This window comes from Myxocyprinus asiaticus, chromosome 45, assembly GCF_019703515.2.
Source record: "Myxocyprinus asiaticus isolate MX2 ecotype Aquarium Trade chromosome 45, UBuf_Myxa_2, whole genome shotgun sequence".
In the NCBI taxonomy this organism is placed as follows: domain Eukaryota; kingdom Metazoa; phylum Chordata; class Actinopteri; order Cypriniformes; family Catostomidae; genus Myxocyprinus; species Myxocyprinus asiaticus.
This window is the reverse complement of record NC_059388.1, coordinates 24,569,546-24,592,026: the sequence shown is the minus strand read 5'-3', so window position 1 is coordinate 24,592,026 and position 22,481 is coordinate 24,569,546. Positions and strand designations below refer to the sequence as shown.

At 38.2% G+C, this 22,481-nt stretch overlaps 1 protein-coding gene across 1 annotated transcript in view; it reads right to left on the bottom strand.

Annotated features, from left to right (window-relative positions):
- Nucleotides 1–13,288: 13,288 nt before the first annotated feature.
- The window catches only part of LOC127435264 (metallophosphoesterase domain-containing protein 1-like), a 69,205-nt gene continuing 60,012 nt past the window's right edge, over nucleotides 13,289–22,481 (bottom strand). Inside the window, exons 5-7 of the mRNA XM_051688571.1 lie at nucleotides 21,034–21,149; nucleotides 16,155–16,268; nucleotides 13,289–14,534 (exon numbers count right to left, since the gene is read on the bottom strand). Coding sequence (XP_051544531.1) covers nucleotides 14,416–14,534; nucleotides 16,155–16,268; nucleotides 21,034–21,149 — 349 coding nt within the window. The 3' untranslated portion in view covers nucleotides 13,289–14,415. The remainder of the gene's footprint in view (nucleotides 14,535–16,154; nucleotides 16,269–21,033; nucleotides 21,150–22,481) is intronic.

The following is a 22,481-nucleotide window of genomic DNA, read 5'->3' as shown; positions in this document are numbered from 1 at the left end:
AGAAAAACTTTAAAAACATTTGTGCCAAACATTTTTCATTTTCGGACACAGCCCAACTGCAGGTGCTCCACTAGTGCACATCCCTGTTTCTGCAAAGTACCATCTCACAGTTTTTCTGTGTCTCTGTTTTGCCTCCCTAATAACCATTTCTCTTATAGAGTTGTACTCATGTTTGTGATTACCCCTGTTCTTCTGCGATGCTTTGGGAAACAGACTTGCCGTGGTAAGATCAAGGTGAACACATCAATAGCAGTGTATAGCAGCAAGATGAAAGGCGAGCAAAGGTGCAGGGTGAGAGTCCATAAGTTCAGCTGCCCCGAGGCAAATTCACGAGCTCCCGCTCATTTGTCTTTTTAACTTTGCTGATTGGAGCTAACCTGAAAGCAGTGACCGGGGCTCTCTGCCTGTTCAACTAGAACAAATATGGACACGTCCTTCAGTCTGAGCTGCAGAGGAGACTAGGGAATCACTACTTTAAAGGGATAGTTCACCTAAAAATGACAAATCTGCCATCATTTACTCACCTTCATTTCTGTGGAGCACAAAAGGAGATGTTAGGCAGTATGCTAGTCTCAGTCACCATTTACTTTTAGGTAAGTGACGTAAGTGAATTTTCATTTTTGGGTGAACTACCCCCATTAACAAGAACAATGACTAGTTCCAGAGATAGATGGGAGGGAGGTTGAGAGAGGTGGAGCAAGAGAGAAATTGGAGACAGCGAGGATTTGGGCTAATGAGTCCAAAAGATCTTATTCAGCAATACATCTATTCTGCAGGCCCAAGCATTATGAAGTGATCACGACATGATTGTTACCAAATCAGAGATAAAGCACCTGGGTGATTATGGTAGAAAATGGAAAGTGAAAGTAAAGCCTTCTTTTCCATCAAGGACATGTTTCAAACTTTGTGACTGGCAGTCAAATTTCCTCATCAGGTTTTTGATGAGACTCATGGGCATACGCAGTGACAGGTTCATTTCTGCAGTCTCTAATTGCTTTCAGCTTTCGCTCAGCCTGGTCCCTCATTAGTGTGCATTTAGCACAAATACAGCCTTGCACCCTATCCAGCCCCGCACCCTACCCGTCTTGTAAAATAGTACTTTGGCACTCACATTTTGTGCTACTTCCAGCCTGATCTAATGAAAATTATGTGACTGTGGCATCATTTTTGCAAAATGACATTACGTGGGTCATTACATGTATCACAGAAGTTCTGAGGTGAAATGTCCATTGTGTGGTGCTAAAAGAGCGTTAAATTTCCTCCCAAACAAATAAGGTTTTTAAGGTTAATGTTCAGCTGAGTTTTAAATCAACAACCTCCTGACCCTAAACCTTAAACCTAACCAATAGTGACATAAAAAGCAAATGTGAGATGAAAAACGCAATTGGTGAAGCAACCACAACATTTTGTCGTGCGTCTATAACCCATTTGCTGTAGGTCTTCACATGAAAATCTGACCTGCACTGACTAAACCATCAGATTGAACACAATTTTCACAGTTCTGCTGTGAAAAGACAGCAGTCAAATTAAAAGACTTGACAAAGATAAGAACAGCAAGAAGGCAGAGCTTCCATTTGAATGATGGGTGATTTAATGCAGTGAGATGCATCTGAACACGAATAACAGAGAGGAAAGACTCCAAGATGGGAAGTCAGATAGTGTCTTCTCCCAGACACATAGACACACATAGTGACTGTGTGTGTTTTATTATATAGTCAGTTAAAACATTTTTGGAGGAGACTGGAGAGAACAGGACTAAGAACAGCATTTTCATTTCAGAGTTATTTCTTTTTTAGAAAACAGACTGTCATAAAAAAAAAATGTTTTTGGACAACTGTAGATTTGCGGCCTATGACTCACAACATTATGGCAAGCTAACACTGAAAGAAATGGTGACTCAAAATGTAAGTTGTCAACATGTGATTACCTTATGTTGTTCAAACCCACGTCTTTTTTTCTTCTGTGGGAAAGAAATGTTATTAAATATGTATAAGACTTGCTACACCAGGTTTGACGTAAATGGGGCCAAATACCATTTTACATGTGTATATGTGGAGGTGCGAATGAGATCTGCAAGCTACGGTGAAGGGGAGGATTTTTAGACTGCAAGAACTTACATTTTGGTCTGTTCCTCACACTAAGTTACTGTATGGGTTCAGAAGACTTGGAATATAGAGCCCAAGTCATATGGGCTACTTTTGTGGAAGTTTTCAAGTAATTTTGTCCTTTTTGAAGCTTGAAAGCTCCTGGTCACTGTATGCTTTCATTGTATGGAAAAGAGCAGCTACAACATTCTGCTAAACTTCTGCTTTTGTGTGCCACATAAAAACGCGAATGATGACAGAAGTTTTTGTGTGAATTATTCCTTTAAACGATCATCATCGCCTGTGATCACATTGCCTAAACAGAAAAACATGCAACGCAGAAGGACCACTCTCTCAGGAAAAGTTTCAGAAATAAGGTACATGATTTTCATTCTTCTAAATTAAATCATATTGCTTTTCATTACTCCATCTCAGCTCTTTTTCACTGTTGGCCGGTGTACAATATGAGCAGCACCAGAAGGCATCACCCACCAACTCATATTACTGCAAACATGATCCAGGGGAGCAGAGAGACCATTTCGGGAACTCTGAGTTATCCAAGGGCAATTGAGTTGATTGTGTGGGCCAGGAGAGAATCTCATTAGAATAAACACACTGTTTATTCACTTCCTTTTTTTTACCCCTCTCGTTCGATCTGTTCCCGCCGTTAGCCACCATCTGGGCCCCTCCTCACTGCAGTCCCTGCTTTTAGAGGACAGAGGGGGGAAATTGGCACTAAGTGAAAAGATGGCATGCGCACGACAGAGGGAACAGTTTTAATTAAAATGTTTGCCCAGAAAATAATCTCCCGAGTAGCCTTGTTAATTATGACTAATGCCTGCAAAGGTAGCACACGCAAATGGCGCGCGCTCACACTGTGTGTGGGGGTGTTCACCATGGAAACGCACACGGTCATTGTTTTATCACCCCCCCCCCCCCAGAAGTCGGGGTGGCTCTCCTCCTCCTTTTGTTCCATGCTGAAGTGGTTTGTTTGGCCACCCAGCGATTTGACTTTGTTGTTAATTGGGTCATTGGCTTTACTGCGGTGCTTTGACTTCTCAACCCTGATGTGAAATCCCAGGTGGGCTGTTGCGCAACACAAACATACCCGCATGCATACACACTGTCCATATGTGCACTTGTATACACAATTAAACAAACACACACCAATCAGCATATGATCAAAAGAGAACTTAATAGAGGAGAATTAGAAGAGTTAAATGCTAATTAGAATATGAAATATGAATTTACGCTTGCTGAACTGGGTCACCTGTGGGTGAATTCGTTATGTGGTTTATGGAGCCATGTGTAAGATGCTGAATCTAGCAGTTGTATCCCTCGTATTCCAGCTTACTATGCAGAGGCAACTATAAGGAAGCCATTTGTAGGTTGATTTCACCTAAATGTGCAACATTAAGGCACTCTAGCTCCTTCAAAACATAATTTGGTTTGTTTGAGCATCCTGACCAGCCCGACACAGCAACACAAGGCCCAACCAATGGCGTGACTTTGGGGTGGGACTAACTGCTTGCACAACCAATAGAAGATGGGGGAGTTTTTCTGGAATCTGTTGAAAAACAGTGATTATTTCATGCAATTACGCTTGATGATGCAAGTGGCACAGAAATTACACACTTCAGCTTTAAGTTACCTCATTATTTGTGTCTCCTCCTCTCTTTTCTTCTTTAATTCCTGTTCCAATTTAAAGAAAACAACAACATGACTTCCAATTTTCTTCTACATGAGTGACATTTAGAGGTCAAATTTGCTGCAAAACATGACTAGAAGACATTTCACTGAAAACCTCAAAGTATCTCAAATAAATAAAAAAACAGTATAAAATGTTAAATCTAAGACATTCTGTTTGTCTGTTGTCGGAAATGCGTTAACTCAGAATCTTCCTTCAAATCTTTAATCTCCCTGCTCAAAAGCACAAATCCTAACGGAAATATGCAGCCCTTTTTTCAAAAGCACCTCAATTATTTATTCAACAGTTTGATGTTTCTTCTCTTTTATGAAATAATCAGAACTGTTTTATGAGCGTGCACTGCCTGTCCAGAGACAGTCCTCTATAGCAGGCAGATGCTCTTCCTGTCTTAATGGTCTGTAAAAGAGATGGGGAAAAGTGCTGTCTTAATAATAAAGCCAGTAAGCCACAAACAGTGGTTTGGCGTTTGTTCAGCGGATCGTAATGAACCCCGGCAGCAGGTCTGGTGTCAGACAGAGCTGCACGCAAACACTGCATGGGGAGAGAAGCACAGGGCGCTGGGACGTGCACCAATTCCTAATACCCCTGTGTGCGTGTGTGTTACATTTACAAGCCCTTCCTAACTGTGGTTCATGAGAGATGTGCATGGTTATGAGTTAGAGAAAGAGCTTCATTCAATGTGTTGATAAAGACACAGGGTGTTAGGGGTGATCAGAGCAGAGGGGGGATTTCACAGGTGGTCTATAGGGCGTTTAGAAGGTTTTGGAGCTCTTTCTGGCATTATTTTTCTCTGTAAGGTATGGACACCGTGGAAGTAAACTATAGCTGGGAAAACTTCTTTAGAGGTAAATGGGAGACCACAGCAAACATTATTTTTGCATTTTTATTTTCTCCAACAGCAAAGAAAAAAATCTCCTTTTACATTCCCACGACTTTCCAATAGAGGGAAAACCAAAAGAAATGGATTACGGCATTCAGAAGAGAGATTGTTTTTTTCCACAATCATGCACCTGTTTTATGCAGTGCTGCATTTTTAGAGGGCATGTCAAACTAAAAAGAACTTAAACTTTTAAAAAACGTGTCTTAAGACACCTACATCCTGTTCTATCTGTTTGAATGTGTTTGGTCTGACCCCTATGTTTTTTTATAACAATCAGTCAGCATCTCTCTACCCATTTGGTATGATTAAAACAAATCAGCACACAACATCATTTTATGCAATCACATCAAGATGATCACCAATAAGTGTCAGTTGGTAATGTTTTGATCTTTTTTCTTTATTTAATTATGATGTCACTCTGCTGGGCGGAAAGGCGCAGTGACACAAAAATGAAGGGCGAAGTCCTCCAGAGAGACGTTTGTCCTCTATATAATCACCATCTGAAAGTGTCTCCCAAGCACATTAAAGGAACTTAAAGTCCTTGGACAAAAGATGGGGCAAGGTGTATACTTCGATTTGTTGGCAGGAGTTTTTCATTTGAAGTACATTAATACAGGACAGAAATACCTGGATTTGGGCACCTGTAATTAGCTTTTATAGGCTGTGTTCCATGTCTCTGGAAAAACAAAAATGCATCTCCAAAGGAATGTGTGGCTAATGGATGATTTAGATTTTTAAAGCATGACTGGCTTAAACAGCACATCAGAGGCCATTTGTGATGGGAAAATTTCACATTTCTGCACTGCAAAATACATCTTGGCACAACTCCCCATTTGCATGGCAGTTCTGATAACATGGTCACATTGGAAGCCGATATTTTGCTACCGAATGTTCCAGTACCCTGACATCGACCCCATTCTGCCAAGTTACTGTCAATGCGCCAATCAATCTTGAACAAGATTTGGAGGTTGCATTTTACCTCTAAGATTGCATTTAAACTCCATTGACGGTTAGGTTTAGGTTGGGGTTTTAGGTTAGAGTGTATGGTTAATAAAATAGGCATTCCTGTTGAGTTAATTATATAATTTACAACTACAAACAACATGCTTACAACTTATTTTTGGCACCACTTTGTGGACATTTCATTACACATGCTCACACGTTCAACAACACTTCCAGCCCGGGGCCTGAATAGCTCAGCGAGTAAAGACGCTGACTACCACCCCTGAAGTCATGAGTTCGAATCCAGGGCATGCTGATTGTCTCCAGCCAGGTCTCCTAAGCAACCAAATTGGCCCGATTGCTAGCGAGGGTAGAGTCACATGGGGTAACCTCCTCGTGGTTGCTATAATGTGGTTCTTTCTCTTGGTGGGGCATGTGGTGAGTTGCGCATGGATGCAGCGGAGAATAGCGTGAAGCCTCCACACGCGCTATGTCTCCGTGATAACGCGCTTGACAAGTCATGTAATAAGATGTACGGATTGACATCTCAGACATGGAGACAACTGAGATTCGTCCTCCGCCACCCAGATTGAGACGAGTCACTATGCCACCATGAGGACTTAAAGCGCATTGGGAAGTGGGCATTCCAAATTGAAAAAAAAAAAAAAAAACCTCAAAAATTTTCGACCTACTGTCACCAAATTCCATGAGATCAGTCTGTATTTTACTAGGATTTTACAGCATTGCTCCACCACTGTGACGCAGGCACCAGAATCAGCTCTTTATAAATACAGAGTGTGTGTTCGGATATATGCCTGCTCTTTTCAATCATTTGATCATAATTGTATAATTCCACAAGCATATCTTTTAAACAAATGACATTTTGAGAAGTGCAAGCACTGGGATTCAAATGTTGGTAAACCTCTCAACAGCATCTTCCTGCAGAGCTTTGCAGGTGTGAATAGCCAAAGAGTGCCAATATCAAAATTCAGGGCACTCATTTCACCTCTATGCAGGGCTCTCTGAAGAGAGCACACACACACACATAGACACACACACACACTCATAACCACATCCTGAAAAGCATCCCATTTCTTGCTTCATGAGTCACTGGAGAAATTATTCGCTGCACAAATATAGCTTACATGTTCTTCGTATCTCATTAGAGCAAACAGAGCAACAGAAACACTGAATAATTTTGATTTTTAGATGTTCCAGCTAATTATGTTCTTTGGAGGCTGCCTGCAAGCAGCAGGACATCGTTTTAATTTGTATTCTCTAAAACCCCCATTAAAATGAAGCCAGCTAAAAAAAGTTAGCTATGTTTGCAGCACTTTTTTGGTTTTTTGTTCCCAGATTGGAAAAGTGAAGCAAAGCAATTAAATGTAAAGTGGGCAGCCGTTCTATTTTTTTTTTTTTTTTTATATCATCTGTTGTATTTAAAAGACAAATACAAACAGAACTCCCCTTTAGAAGAGCATCACTTAAATTTGCCGCTCTGGTTTTGTAAACAAACCAATTACAGCAATGCACTAAGTAAATATTGGTTATATTTTAAACTTAATATCTGAGATATTCACAGATAGTACATTCAAAGGAATCTCTTTAGGCATTGCTGTGCGTAGGCCACAGTGACTTACAAACACAAATTCTTTGAGTGAATTATTAAAGGCCCTTTCAGCTAACAGTTAACAATGATAAAATTTATCTTATCATTTTTGGGATCATTCCAAGTTCTCATTTCTGTAAGAACTTATTCTTTCATCATTTGAAAGAGGATTTATCAACCTTTTAAAATCGAGATGGAAATCTTGTTTTGTGTCACGCTCTTGACACAGAACTGTTGATATCGTTGATATGCACAGCTATAAAAAATTTTTTTTTTTAAATGCATATCTTCCATACATACATTCATATTAATGTTCATCTGTGCAACTGGAAGCTGTGAAGTAGGGAGATCAGTTGTTTTATTCAGAAAGGAGAGGACCAAATTGTAGACCAGACAAAGACATACTAGCACACACACAAATCCAACCAATGTGTCAATCTCTCTGCACGCTAATCTGATGATGGATTACATGTTGGAGAATATAATAGATTCTGGCAGAACACCTTCACTGCTTTCCACTTCACGGACAGATAATCCAGACAAGACTTCACAGACTTGTAAGACAGTTTGAAGTTTGTCGCCAAGGAAACCAATGTGCTGCACCTGCTGGAATTCAAACCTGGCACCAGCCCAAACTACTAAACAAATCAATAGCACTGGCCAATCCTATGGCGCGGCAAGAATATATAACATCTAAAATGTGTGGGTAAATCCAGAAAAGTATCAGTAAAAAGGGTAAGGTCTTGTCACCGTTGAAAACGATTCTCAACAAAATGTCAAATACATTCAAATGTTAATTCGATTCAGCTGATGTCATTTTCCCTAAGCACATATCAAACCTGGTATCCCATTTGCAAATCTCAGAACAGATGGCCTGACATGTCTAAGGTCTGTTTGGTTTTCTTCATACTGTCATCAGTTAGTCTTTAGCACTTCACACTTTGTGAATATGCAAATTACTCTATAACTGTACTTTCATTGTTACTTAGAGCCTTGTTGCTGTATTATCGGTCCTTCTCCAGGTTTACTGCATTATGATCATGACATCATAATGAAGTTATGACATTATGACACAGATTAAGTTGATTTATTTTGCCAATTTCAGAATTTTGTGGTATTGAAGCTGGTTAAAATAATTATTCTTGCATATGCATATCAGGTACCTCAAAGCTCTTGCAGATGTTTGGAATGGATCTTGCCGTAGAATTGTGGTAGATTTCAGACAACCCTGGCAATAGGCTACAGAAAATAAGGTAGAGAGAGACCTGGTCACATCCTCTGCTATATCTGTGTTTTAGCCCATTTACCTGTACTTTGGAGAGACAGATAAAGTTTTAGGCAGTAAATAATGAATGTGCGTGTTCTCTCACATTCTGCATCTTGAATGAGACTACAGTAAATGTACTTCAGCTCTTGCACATGTACTTTGATTCACTGTTGGCTATATGTACATAATAATTACTTAAATATAGAATAACTATAATTTAGTTTATTGCATAGTTATAACTATGTTATTACAAATTTTAGTAGAATTTCGTTTTTGTTTGCCAAATAACACAAAGCAAGCATGTAGGCTTACAGATTGGTCAATGAGCAACTGATAGTTTGACATTAATATGCTATTTGAAAATTGTATCAAGTATTAATAAATATATTTATTTATAATATATAAATAATATATTTGTTTGTTTGTGTGTGTGTGTGTTTTCTTCATTTTAAGTGTCCAAAGACAGTCTAGACATTACAGATCAAGGTGCTTTTGGAGCACAAGTATACATGTATTGCTTTTTATCAATGTTGCAGGAAAAACTCTGTATCACTAAAACATCATCATTATGGCTTTGTCCCATAGACATAATTTAATCGACTCCTCTGTAGCCACAGACAGACATTTGCACTTCAGAACTCCAAGGTACAAAATAAAATGAATACAAAAAATAAATAAAATTTTTTAACAATTCATATTCTTACTTTTCATTTGTCAAGAATGCTATAGCACCTTAGATGGCCACTTCTTTTTGAACAGTCCTGAAATACCTACTGTAGTCATCCTTTTCCTTGAGATCCTGTAGAGAAATACAAATAATCGTCTCCCTCTTAACATCAGAGTAGGTAAAACTAAAAGTTTAAGGAAGGGAATGGTCCCCGACTGACTTCAACTGATCTTCTTTGTCACTTTTTTCTTAAATTTTGGCAAGAGGTCAAGTCTAACCAGCATCAACTGGTCCAAAGAGGTCAGACCGCAGAGGTATTAGCATTTTAGCACATGAGTGTTTAATCACACTGAGGTGAGCAAAATGACTGAAACATAAATGATTTAATATACATTTAAGTTATAAAATAGAAAAAGGCTCACTGTAAAAATTAAAAGATACTCTTTGGAGAGCATCTACAGTAGGTACTGTAAGGGCAGTTCAGTAAGGATCTTACAAAATGGACCTCACGAGTTTCTGCAAGAACTCTAAAGAGCGTCAACGGTACCTCCAGTAACCTCATTATAAAGGAAAGACTTTGAGGCATTTGAAATAATTTCTTGAGTACACAATAAGATATTTGAGGCATCTTCCATATAGTGGCTAAAAGTTCTCAAATTATTTTAGTTTTGGGGCTAGCTGTAAGACTTGGGACTCGATATACAATATGTGACAAGTGCACTTCCTCTCAACTGGAGGTAAAGAGATAGCTTCAGTAGAGCACACTTTGGAAAACGCTGAAGCCGTACTGGTGTATCTTATCTCTTGATAACAGTACAATGCCCTGAATGTTAGTAAGAAAAGAGAATGGCACCAGATTAGTAATAACTCAGCAGGGACCTCCCACCCTGAGGCTCTGTTCTGACACTTTGCTGATGACAGAACTGGGAGTTTTCGTCCTTTTTGGCATGGAGAAACAATCGAACAAAGAGTGAGGGGGTGGGATGGTTTCACATGACTCCCATCAGAGCAAGTCCTCAACGCCCTAAGCTATGTTAAAAGTGGGCGGGTGAAGCCAACCCGAGCTAAATCTGGCATTTTTTAACATTTCTTAGACAATTTGTGCTGCATTATGTCCAAACCACCAAACAGAAACTAAAATAAAAAACTGATTTATAGACTAAATAATAATAAAAAAAGATTAATTATAACCACAAAACTTATTCATTCCAAATGTTATGCTACAGAAATGTTTTGCCATTTGTAATCTGCATGCAATATCATGGTTTCTATTGTTCTTAGTCCCCCCCCCTCCACAAGGCATTTCTGGGGTGATGATGTTTCATATGTTAATGAAGCCAGCTAGGACAATACGTCTTGACCTTGCAAACAAATAAAAAACTCTACTCATGACTTTTAATTCTTTATGAAGGTTACAGTAATGAAAATACATCTGCATAAGTCCCATTCATGAAGGATGAACCTTAAAAAGGATAGTCATCATTTACTCAACAATAAAAGGGAAAGGTGATTGACACTGTTAGTATTGCCTTAGATCTTCTTTTGTGTTCCACGGAAAGCAAAGTCATAAGGGTTTGGAACAACATGAGGGTGAACAGATGTTGACCGAATTTTTATTTTTGGGTGAACTATTCTGAACTACTCTTTTAAAAGTTTGAATGGGTCAATGTACAAAAAGAGTCTATTGTACACTATGGAAATAAAGGTTATTGTTATGGTCAGATTTGTATAGATAAAAATATTAATAGCCTGTGCAGAGATTTTTCAAATGTACAATCCTAATTTGAATATGTGATTGAAGTGTAGTGAAATTATGGAGATCCAAAATTTCAGAAACGGGCAGCATAATTGATAGACATCTATCAAGTCATATTTCAATCGAAATGCTGAAGTTTAAAGCAAAACATTTTTAAATATAAAGTGTTGGATGATTAAAAAGAATGTAGCCTTAAACTTGCTTGGATTAATATTTTAGGTTAAAATGTATAAGAATGTATAGGAAAAGTATACCCAGTGACTGGTCACCTTTTTTTTATTTATTTTTTTATTTTAAAGGTCCTGCTGTGTGAAATGCATGTTTAAAGTACAAATATCCCATGTAATCTCTCAACTGATGTGATAAAAGCTGCATTAAAAAACGCTGTTTAAAATATATTTTTTAAATATAAAGAATGTAACCCCTGAGGACTCATGTATTCATTAAGGAGAACACCATAATAAGTAACAGCATTCTTTAGACAGCTTTAGATTAAATCAACAAACTTTTGCTTCAGGACGTGTACTCAAAGACGATCATGCAAAAATTAAACGTCTTTGTCACAACAAACATTGTTCATAAATAAGCAGCATATGACAGTAATCAGCATGCATTGTTGCAGCTAATTGTTTTGTGTTTCCTTTTTTCCAATGGCAGTTGCACAAGCATTTGTTCCACCGCATTTCTCAACTGTTTCAGAGGGAGCCGTACGGAATGCCTCCGGTTGTTTAACAGCACTAAAATGCAGTAAACCAGGTTTTAGTTCGCCTTTAAGAGCATGTAACGGTTGACAGAATTATGCTGCATGTTTGTCATTTGTGAGATTCCTCCAGTTTATAAGAGATACAGAGGACTGACAGTAGAGGACATCTCTGTGTAAAGCACACAAGATGACAGAGAGACAGATGTTGATGGTACGCACTACAGAGAATTCAGTAGATGGCACTTGAGTGGATGTACTGTAAAGAAAAAAAGATCTAAGAAAATAAAGGTGGGAGCATAAGAAACGGAATAGCATATATGTTGGAAAAAAGTGGTAAGGATGACACAGAACAGTCTTTAATGGCATAGTAAAAGCCAGCCTGGAATAAATTACCTTCCATCCCGCAGGATTACTCATGTAATTATTTGAATGAGGGATTTCATTAGTATGTGCAGAGGTGTGGAAGAGGGATGAGCTGAAATGATACAAGAGTGAGGGCAATTTTTACCTACATAATTTAAGTTTTAAGCCACGTCTAGATAATTGATATGAAATTCGAGCTCTTTGATTAGAACAAAATCGTGAGGGTGTAATAATGTTGGAATCTACTTCTCTCATACACAGCCACACAAAAAGATAAACGTTAAGAGAGAGATTTAAGGAGAAAGAGGGCATATCCTGGAAATAGGGATACATTTTTAATTTAAAAAGGAGAAACAGAGATTGAAGATTGAGTGTTATGGATAAGTTTTCATTTAATTTGTGTAAATGATCTTTCCCAGAACAAAAAGGAACAGTTTCTAAGAGAGAAAGATATGTTCCACAGGGAATTTATCTCTGCTACAGAAATTTTTCAACACCATAACTCTTGTTTAGATGGCAGTCAAAATTAATTGACCAAAAACTTGCCAAATAAAGAAAAATTACGATGTATATTTAGCACTGAAATTTCACAGCACAATTAATTAACAAACAATCCACAGAATCTGATTTGAAATTCAGAACAGCATGCTGTAAAAAAATAACTGGAGCACAGCAGTAAATCAGACGACGAAGTCTTCAACGTGCACAAACAAATGGAGAAAAAGGAGAAAAAGCCACAAGAGAGGGCAAAGCACAAAGTTCGACCTTTGACCGAATGCAAAACAAGTGTACAAAAAGCAAGAAAGCCTTAAAAATAAATAAAGAAAGATGAGACAGAATTCCGTCTCCTAGACGTCGGGTTCATAGTTGCCATTTCCAATATTTTTCTATTCATCTCTTCATCCATTCATTCTTCTTTTCCTTAGGCTATGATAGAGGAGCAATTAATTGCATGCACACACAGGAGCCCACACACACACACACACACACACACACGTTGGTGCGGCTATCCTTATGAGGACTCTCCATAGACATAATGATTTTTATACTGTACAAACTATAGATTCTATCCCCTAACCCTACCCCTAAACCTAACCCTCACAAAAAACGTTCTGCATTTTTACATTTTCTAAAAAACATCATTTAGTATGTTTTTTAAGCGATTTGAATTATGGGGACACTAGAAATGTCCTCATAAACCACATTTATAGCATAATACCCTTGTAATTACCAGTTTGTAACCTAAAAAAAATGTCCTCGTAAACCACCCAAACCAGCCACCCCAAACACACACACACACACAGCAGGATAATTTGTTCGATTTATTTGTTTTTTATTTATCCATTTATATGGAGTAGATGAAAACCCTCTGCATCTAACAGAACCATCATATTAGGCCTAATGCCACACACAGTTAATGCTGAAGAGCTGTAAAACACATGGGAATAAATTATCGCCAGGAGGAATGTTAATAAATTATAGTGGGGAGCATATGGATCAAAGTGCAACATATTCTTGTTATGCAAAAGCACACTTTGCGCACGTGCCGTGTCTTTGATATTATTCAGAGGGACGATAACCGGAGGGCTTTAGAAGAACTTTAAAATATTTGACCTTAAACAAACACTTCAAACTACTGTTAAAATTCACACGGCATCAGTAAAGGACTGTTTGCTTTAAAACACATTCACAGTTTTGCACGTTTACAGTAAATTGAACAATAAAGAAAGTATGAAAAAGTGGAAGGAAATGTTTTTTTTTTTTTTTTTTTTGCCAGCTATTTTATAAACATTACATTCCTGTTTAGGGCAAGTTTATTCCTCCCAATATAATCCAACATGGCCCGAAGTTGAAAAGAGCAACATATAACAACAGTGCATATACTGTATAACAGAGAGGAAAAAGTAGGATGAGAGACTCAGACTCAGAGAGAGAGAGAAAGAGAGAGAGAGAAATGGTACCCTGAACAAACTTGTTTGCACCATAGCGCTGTTTCTCTCAGGGCACATCCTGGAACTTTCAAGAGTGGATCCAGAGCACAGAAATGTAACATGAGTTTTTTTTTTTTTTTTTTTTTGTGGTTAGTGGTCCATTGAGGCTTCAAGCTTACAAAGTTCCTTTAATAAGTGCCAGCCAATAAGAAGAAAGCTTGACTTCCCACCTTGAGCACGGAGGCTTCCATGACCTTATGAATACGCGATTGTCATGCCGATTCAAGTGCAACGCAAAAAGTCAGAAAACAGTTCAAATTTCAAAGAGGCAAATTGCCGCTATTCATGTTTGAGCACGCAGACGGCACAAAATGGATGAAAATTTCCTTGGGAATATCCAAAGTAGCATCATTCTCGCAAGCTTTATATACACTACACAGTGACATACACGCTCAAAGAGGGACCCTGATTGAAAGAACGGGGAAGTGGGCAGGTCTCAGTTCAATCATGAACTCCTGGGATTGGGTAAGTCGAAAACGATGGGCGGGTTCATTGGCTGGAAGTTCACCGTGCATGCTGATGCGTTAACGAACGTGGTGGTTCCATCGGTCATCATACCATAACCTAGCTCGCACAAACACAAAGAACAGAGATATTTTGAATGCTTACGGTGAAGAGATTCATTCATTTACTCCGATGTTTTGGTGCAAGACACTACAATTACTTTTAACAGTTAGTACAGTTAAAAGATTAAAACTGATCAGAAATTATTGCAATACGGTTTGAAACAAGGTTGAATCATGTGTTAAAAGGTAAAATGTAAGTTTGGTAACTGTACATTGTGTGTATAAAGTTGTTCATTGCATGAGCACATAAATATGTTATATTTAAAAGGTAATATCTGCTATGAAATTTCAAAAAGCAAAAAAATTACAAATACAATTTTAAATAACTTTGTCAGCAATTCTTTTGGTATGGATGAATTTTATTATTCTGAAGAGACACTTGGGTAAAAACACACCTTAAAGGGATATTTCACCCCAAAATAAAAATTATCTCATCATTTACTCACCCTCATGCCATCCCAGGTGTGTATGACATTTTTTTCTTCTGCTGGACACAAACAACGGTTTTAGAAGAATATTTATGCTCTGTAGGTCCATATAACGCAAGTGATTGGTGACCAGACCTTTCAAGTTCCAAAAAGCATATAAAGGCAGCATAAAAGTAATCCATATGACTCCAATGATTAAATCCATATCTTCTGAAGTGATATAATAGGTGTGGGTGTGAAACAGATCAATATTTAAGTCCTTTTTTACTATAAATCTCCACTTTCACATTCTTTCACATTCTAAAATTGAAGGTGGAGATTGATAGTAAAAAAGGACTTAAATATTGATTTGTTTCTCACCCACACCTATCATATCGCTTCTGAAGATATGGATTTACCCACTGGAGTCATATGGATTACTTTTATGCTGCCTTTATGTGATTTTTGGAGCTTGAAAGGTCTGTTCACCATTCACTTGCATTGTATGGACCTACAGAACTGATATATTCTTCTAAAAATCTTTGTTTGTGTTCAGCAGAAGAAAAAAAGTCATACACATCTGGGATGGCATGAGGGTGAGTAAATGATGAGAGAAGTTTCATTTTTGGGTGAACTATTCCTTTAAATTTAGAGGTGCAAGTTATGGCATCAATATATAAAAGAAAAAATATAACTACACAGCTCAAAACATAAATAAATAAGCTTGCATTTGGAGTAGTGCAGTTATATTTGTTTCCTTTATGGATTAATTTTATGGCAGGTGCCTTATTCCATGTAAACATATACACAGAAGCACATACAGGATTAACACAGACATGCAAAAGCTTGAACATGCAAGCCTATAATGTTAATTGAAAACTCTATAATGAGAAACCTTTATTAAAAGGGTTTTGAGTGAGAGTGCTAAATTTACTGTGAATATGAATGTGATCTCATTTTTGCAATGGAGCTGTCAGAAGGCAAAGCACCAAGGGAGAAAAGCTGCCCTGATAACCCCAAAATAGAGTGAACTGACATGGCAGCATGAACAAATATGTTTGAGTTCACAGAGTGTATGGATTTTCATGCATGCTTTGGAAATGATTTACAAATATCACTTTTCCCTTCAGAGCATATAAGCTGTCTAACTGATGTCTACATCCTTGCGAGAAAGTGTGCATTGTGTGAACATTTGTGAGTGTTTAAGTTACCTTCATGAATGTGTCCAAACACATGTAGTTTGGGCTGAACTCTCCTCTGGACTGTGTTCAGAAGCTCCATGCAGCCGACACGCTGCATCTTCCTGGGTACCCAATCCAAAAAACCTACAAAATAGTAAATTATTAAAATTACTAATCTTAAAATCAAAAAGACAGAGAGACATAAGGAAACAGTGGAAGACAAATACAAAGATTGACAGTGCAAACTAAATGCAAATCATAAAATGAAGCTAACCATATAATCGCACATAGTGAGGACAGCAAAATAAATAGGCTTTTAAGCTTTTAAAAGGGAGTAGACAATGTTTCCCATATATTTTTAGTTGTTAATGTCAAAGGTTGTGCTTTCAGTCAAACTTTAATGGCTGGTTATGGCTGTTGTTTATGCATTTACAAAATTTTCTATTCAGCCCATGTCATGTTTAGTTGGGGCTATGCAGATCCTGGTAATATTAATGCATTTCAATGTTTAATTTTAAGGACATTTTTGTTTACTTTTGTATGAGAAACTATTTTTATCGTTCCCCACTAGATGTCCAATGTAAAACCAGTTAAAAACCACAGGATAAACAGATGAAGAGTGAGAAATTGAGGGTTTGAGGCCTTCATATTTGATTGCACTTTGGCTCCAAACCCTCAAAATTATTCATTTATGCCAGAGAAATATACAATGTAAGACCAGGCTCAATTTTGTTAATTTGTGCTCTTGAGTTAGACTTGCATGTGCCATCTTAAACAAGTACACAAGTTTTAAACCCAGTACAATGATTTCAGAGACAATCCTCCTGGAAGAATCTTGCTTAAGGCTTGGGTATACTTCATTTTTGTCACACTCTGGGTTGTCTCGCACACGGTCGCGCATTCAGCCTTTCAAAGTATATTCTTTTGACAGCAAGCGAATATGAACGCGATCAAAGCATGTGCACTACGACTGCTTTATGATACTCTTTTAGTGCAGTCAATGGCCACAGACAAAGACTGTCCGGGTATTTAGAAAATCTGGGTTGCATGTGGACAGTACGCTTAGGCTATGTTCACACAGGCATAAAAAATCTGATTTTTTGGACTAACTGACTCAAATCTGTATAGGATTTTTTTTTTTTTTTTGTAGACTGAAAATGACAAAAACACAAAATTTGATTTTCACAAGCCTGATAAAAATCGGATTTTTCTAAATGCATCTCAGTCTGAATGGTCATTCGTTGTGTGCGACGGGTTGTTTCATCAGATGTTGTGATGAGAAGACATATACTGCTTTCCAAATTGCATGATGCCTTCACAGGGCACTTCGAAGTGAAAACAATAATGATGGCCACGCTGTAAGAGAATTTTCAATAAAAAAATGACTTAAAAATAAGTTCCGAATGACCATTTTATTACATATTTCAGCCCTCCGAAACTGTCACAGGGCAATTCCAGGGTTATTGATGTGACATATGCAGTGAAAACATGAAATTTAACTTCATATATAAAGTACTCGTTTCCATTATATCAGACTATTGTTATGTATAATCATAGACCCCTGCAGATAAAGTTCAGACAACAGAAAATATGTTTTCCAGCGTAGATTGGGAAATGAGCTTGCGCTACGGACGTGACAAATATGGACAGGAGTTTTTGGGGGACCACACACTTCAAAAAACTCTCTGAATTAAAATGCACAATCCATAAGTAATAAGAACATGTTATATTACATTTTAATTAATTGTCTCTTTATATACAGTTACCCTTGGAGAATTGGTAATATTTGTACCATTTTTAAAGAAAACATGAGTGAGCAGGCAAAACACATTTCTTTTATTTCTTATGGGATTCATATTCAACTGTAGGTTATAACAGAATGGCACAACCATAAAACAAAACATGGCAACAAAGAAAAAAAGTCTACATACCCTTAGTTCTTAATACTGTGTATTGCCCCCTTTAGCATCAATGACAGCGTGCAGTCTTTTGTAATAGTTGTCTATGAGGCCCCAAATTCTTGCAGGTGGTATAGCTGCCCATTCATCTTGGCAAAATGCCTCCAGGTCATGCAAAGTCTTTGGTCGTCTTGCATGAACCGCACGTTTGAGATCTCCCCAGAGTGGCTCGATGATATTCAGGTCAGGAGACTGTGATGGCCACTCCAGAACCTTCACCTTCTTCTGCTGTAACCACTGGAGGGTCAACTTGGACTTGTGCTTAGGGTCATTGTTGTGCTGGAAAGTACAAGGGCGTCCCATGCGCAGCTTTCGTGCAGAAGAATGCAAATTGTCTGCCAGTATTTTCTGATAACATGCTGCATTCAACTTGCCATCAATTTTCACAAGATTCCCCGTGCCTTTAGAGCTCACACACCCCCAAAACATCAGTGAGCCACCACCATGCTTCACAGTGGGGATGGTATTCTTTTCACTATAGGCCTTGTTGACCCCTGTCCAAACATAGCGCTTATGGTTGTGACCATAAAGCTCTATTTTGGTCTTGTCACTCCAAATTACAGTGTGCCAGAAGCTGTGAGGCGTGTCAAGGCAACTCGACCATGCAACTCATTTTTGTTCAAGTATCATCGTATTGTGCTCCTTGAAACAACCACACCATCTTTTTCCAGAGCAGCCTGTATTTCTCCTGAGGTTACCTGTGGGTTTTTCTTTGTATCCTGAACAATTCTTCTGGCAGTTGTGGCTGAAATCTTTCTTGGTCTACTTGCCCTTGGCTTGGTATCAAGAGATCCCCAAATATTCCACTTCTTAATAAGTGATTGAACAGTACTGACTGGCTTTTTCAAGGCTTTGGATATCTTTTTATATCCTTTTCCATCTTTATAAATTTCCATTACCTTGTTACGCAGGTCTTTTGACAGTTCTTTTCTGCTCCCCATGGCTCAGTATCTAGCCTGCCTAGTGCATCCACGTGAGAGCTAACAAACTCATTGACTATTTATACACAGATACTAATTACAATTTAAAAAGCCACAGGTGTGGGAAATTAATCTTTAATTGCCATTTAAACCTGTGTGTGTCACCTTGTGTGTCTGTAACAAGGCCAAACATTCAAGGGTATGTAAACTTTTGATCAGGGCCATTTGGGTGATTTCTGTTATCATTATGATTTAAAAAGGAGCCAAACAACTATGTGATAATAAATGGCTTCATATGATCACTATCATAAAATAAAAGACAGTTTTTTTGCATGATCAGTCATATTTTGAAAATCAATGCCAAAATTTCACAATTTCTGCCAGGGTATGCAAACTTTTGAGCACAACTGTAAATGGGGGGAAAAAAATACCTTGTTATGGACGTGACAGTTTTGAAAACAGCACTTACATCATGAAAGGAAACCATCCAAAACACTTTGAAACCTGCAGACTTCAACCTCTGAGACATTGTTATGATATCCATCAAAGCTGCACGAGGAACTGGAATAAGATTGAAATCGCCATTTTTTTCAGGGTATGGTTGACATTTCCACGGAATTGCCCCAAAGTGGGAGGTAAAGTCTATGAAGGGCATAGGGATGATCACTTCTGAATGGAACACACCCATATGTAATTTATATGTCACAGGGCAGCCAAAGCAGTGCAAACTTCTTTTAAAATAATACAGACATTAGCTTTACTCACCCAAAGAGAAGTGCTTAGGTGTGGTAACATGCACCCACTGCGAGTCATATAAACGGGACTACGGGACGTTTGATAATTTTTTTAAGCGCTTCAATACAGCTTCTTCAAGAATCTGGCTCTCCGACCCTTTTATGCTTTAATACGGGACACAAAGCCTTCAATAAGGGACGTTTCACTACCCGCTAAATTACAGGACAATAAGGATAAAATATGGGATGTCCGGCTAAAACGGGACTATTGTAAACCCTAGCAGCAATAACCATTGCATGCCACCTCTCCCGTTTTTTAAGCCATTGTCTGTAACGAATATGTTAATATATGGATACTACCCTCATGAAAAACATCCATTGCTAAACTCTCACACATGGTAAACATACACAAGTTTGCATTGTTACTATGACAACTAATGTGGACGTGCTATCAAAAAACGACTGCAGTCTGAACAAAAACAAAAAAATCAGATCTGTACACATACAACCTGCAGTTTGACCAGTCAGTCTAAAAGTTGGATTTGACAAAAAAAATCATGTTTTTCCTGCAGTGTGAACAAAGCCTTAGACTCTGCTGATTCTGTAATTGCGTCATGCATACTTTGCGTGTTGCGAACAGCAATGTGGACAACTGAAGTATACTTTGGCCTTTAGGGTCACAGTGGTAAAGGCACAAGTTTGTGACATCAATAACTCTTTTCCAACCCAATTTATCATGTTCTGACAATCTGCGTATAAATCTATGGGACTGATGGAATATGGAATGTGATTTGTGATGAGACTTACTATACATATGAATTCCAAAATGATAGTTGCAGACTACAAACTCGATTTTACGATTACACAATGCACATACTGTATAAGCGTACACTGTAAATCTCGGTAGGCATCATTTGAGGCTAATTTGCAACACTCTGATAAACACTCACATCCGCACAAATGTATAGAGAGAGACACGTCTTACCATGAGAATTACACTTTGTCACAATCTCAAAGCCCAAATGCTTAGTGTTTTAAACCGCAGCTGTCTTTATGCAGAAACTTACAGTACACTCTCTTTACATAGGAGTGTGTGTGTGAGGTTTTTATTATGTGCGTAGGGATTTGCTGCACTGCGAACAGAGTCTCACTGTTGCATGCTTTAGCAGCCTGCTGTAGCAACTCCATCTGCCAAAACCTCAGAGCTAAAGTGTGTGTGTGAGGATCAAAAGAGAATAATAGGGAAGAACCATTACCGCATGCTTGTGTGTATATTTTTGTGTGATTTAGGTCTTACCCAGAGGAGGGCAGTGTGTGAGAAGGATATCCGTGGAGTCTGGGATCTGGTTCCACTTGTCCAGCAGAGCTTGTCCTCGTGGGAGATTAAAACCCCAGCCGTAGTACCACGGCTGCCTGCAAATGCACACACACAAAAGGTAAAAACACTGTTAAGGCCTATTGATGTGTACCATCAACATCTTCCACAGTGCTGCACTGATCTTCTACTCTGATTACTCCACCCAGACTACCGCTGATGAAGGTAAGATGGCATTTCCATTAGGATCTGTATATGGTGAGAGTGTGTGACAGAGAGATCATACTGTGTGTCTATTATGATAAAATTACAGGCAAAATAAGCCCTATCACAAATAGAAATCACTTTGATCTGACCACCACATCTTTAAAAGAAGAGAGAAAACAAATTTAAATGGGAGTGAACAAGAAAACAAAAAAGGAAAAACATCAGAACCATGCATGCTCCAGACACATTGAGCTGTGGTGCTCATATGGAAGATGCAGGTTTGAGTTTCCTTTCCTCTTCCCCTTATCATTTCCTGTCATTTTTGTATCAACACTGTCCAAATAAGCAGGGGCATAAAGATCTGAAAAGCTTGGATAATGAATATTAATTAGGTGATGCAATGTTTGCCCAGTAGTCTTAACCGATTTGCTGAAAGGAAGGTAAGTGGGCGCTAGCAGTAGGATTACCGCCTGTGCATTTGTTCAGTCCACTGCCGATGCAACCGGTTGGCAGAGACTTCAGCTTGATCTTCAAGTTGTTGTTTTTTGCCACAGACAAAATAAAAAAATAAATAAAAATAAAATATATATATATATATATATATATATATATATATGGGGGGGGGGGTGCTCTGACTGAATGACAATCACACTGATATCATCAATCACAATGTCAATGTACAAAAAAAGAGAAAGGCAGTAGCATGATGATAAAGCGCAAACCACTTTAAAAAAAAAAGAAAGTGCAAAAAAAACAAAAAACAATTTGAAGCACTGTTTCTCCCTATTATACTTGCATTTAATCTAGGCACAAACGCAAAATTTCGAGCTGAATTTTTTGTTATTTTACCGGAATACCTATTGACCTTATTCAGCCCCGCGCCTTTTCAGCACTCAGCTACAGGTATTTCGGCTTTTGTCACCTAATTTCCTTTTTTTATAAAAGGGACATTCAGTAGTTCTATAGCTAGCATTAGCATTGCTCTTCTTCGTGTACTTTAAGTACCGATATGACAGTGGTGTTTGACGCTGTACTGTTATCTATCGATGTGGATGAGCAGGATCGTCTCTGCTGCCCCCACCAGCTTTGGAATATCATTTGCATCTGGAAAATGTCAGAGTTTGAGGTAATTTCTAAAGTTATTTATTACTACTATAATATAACTGCTTTGCCTAAAAACAAATGTCAGAATTCAAACGAACAGACTTCTACGGTTAAGGACA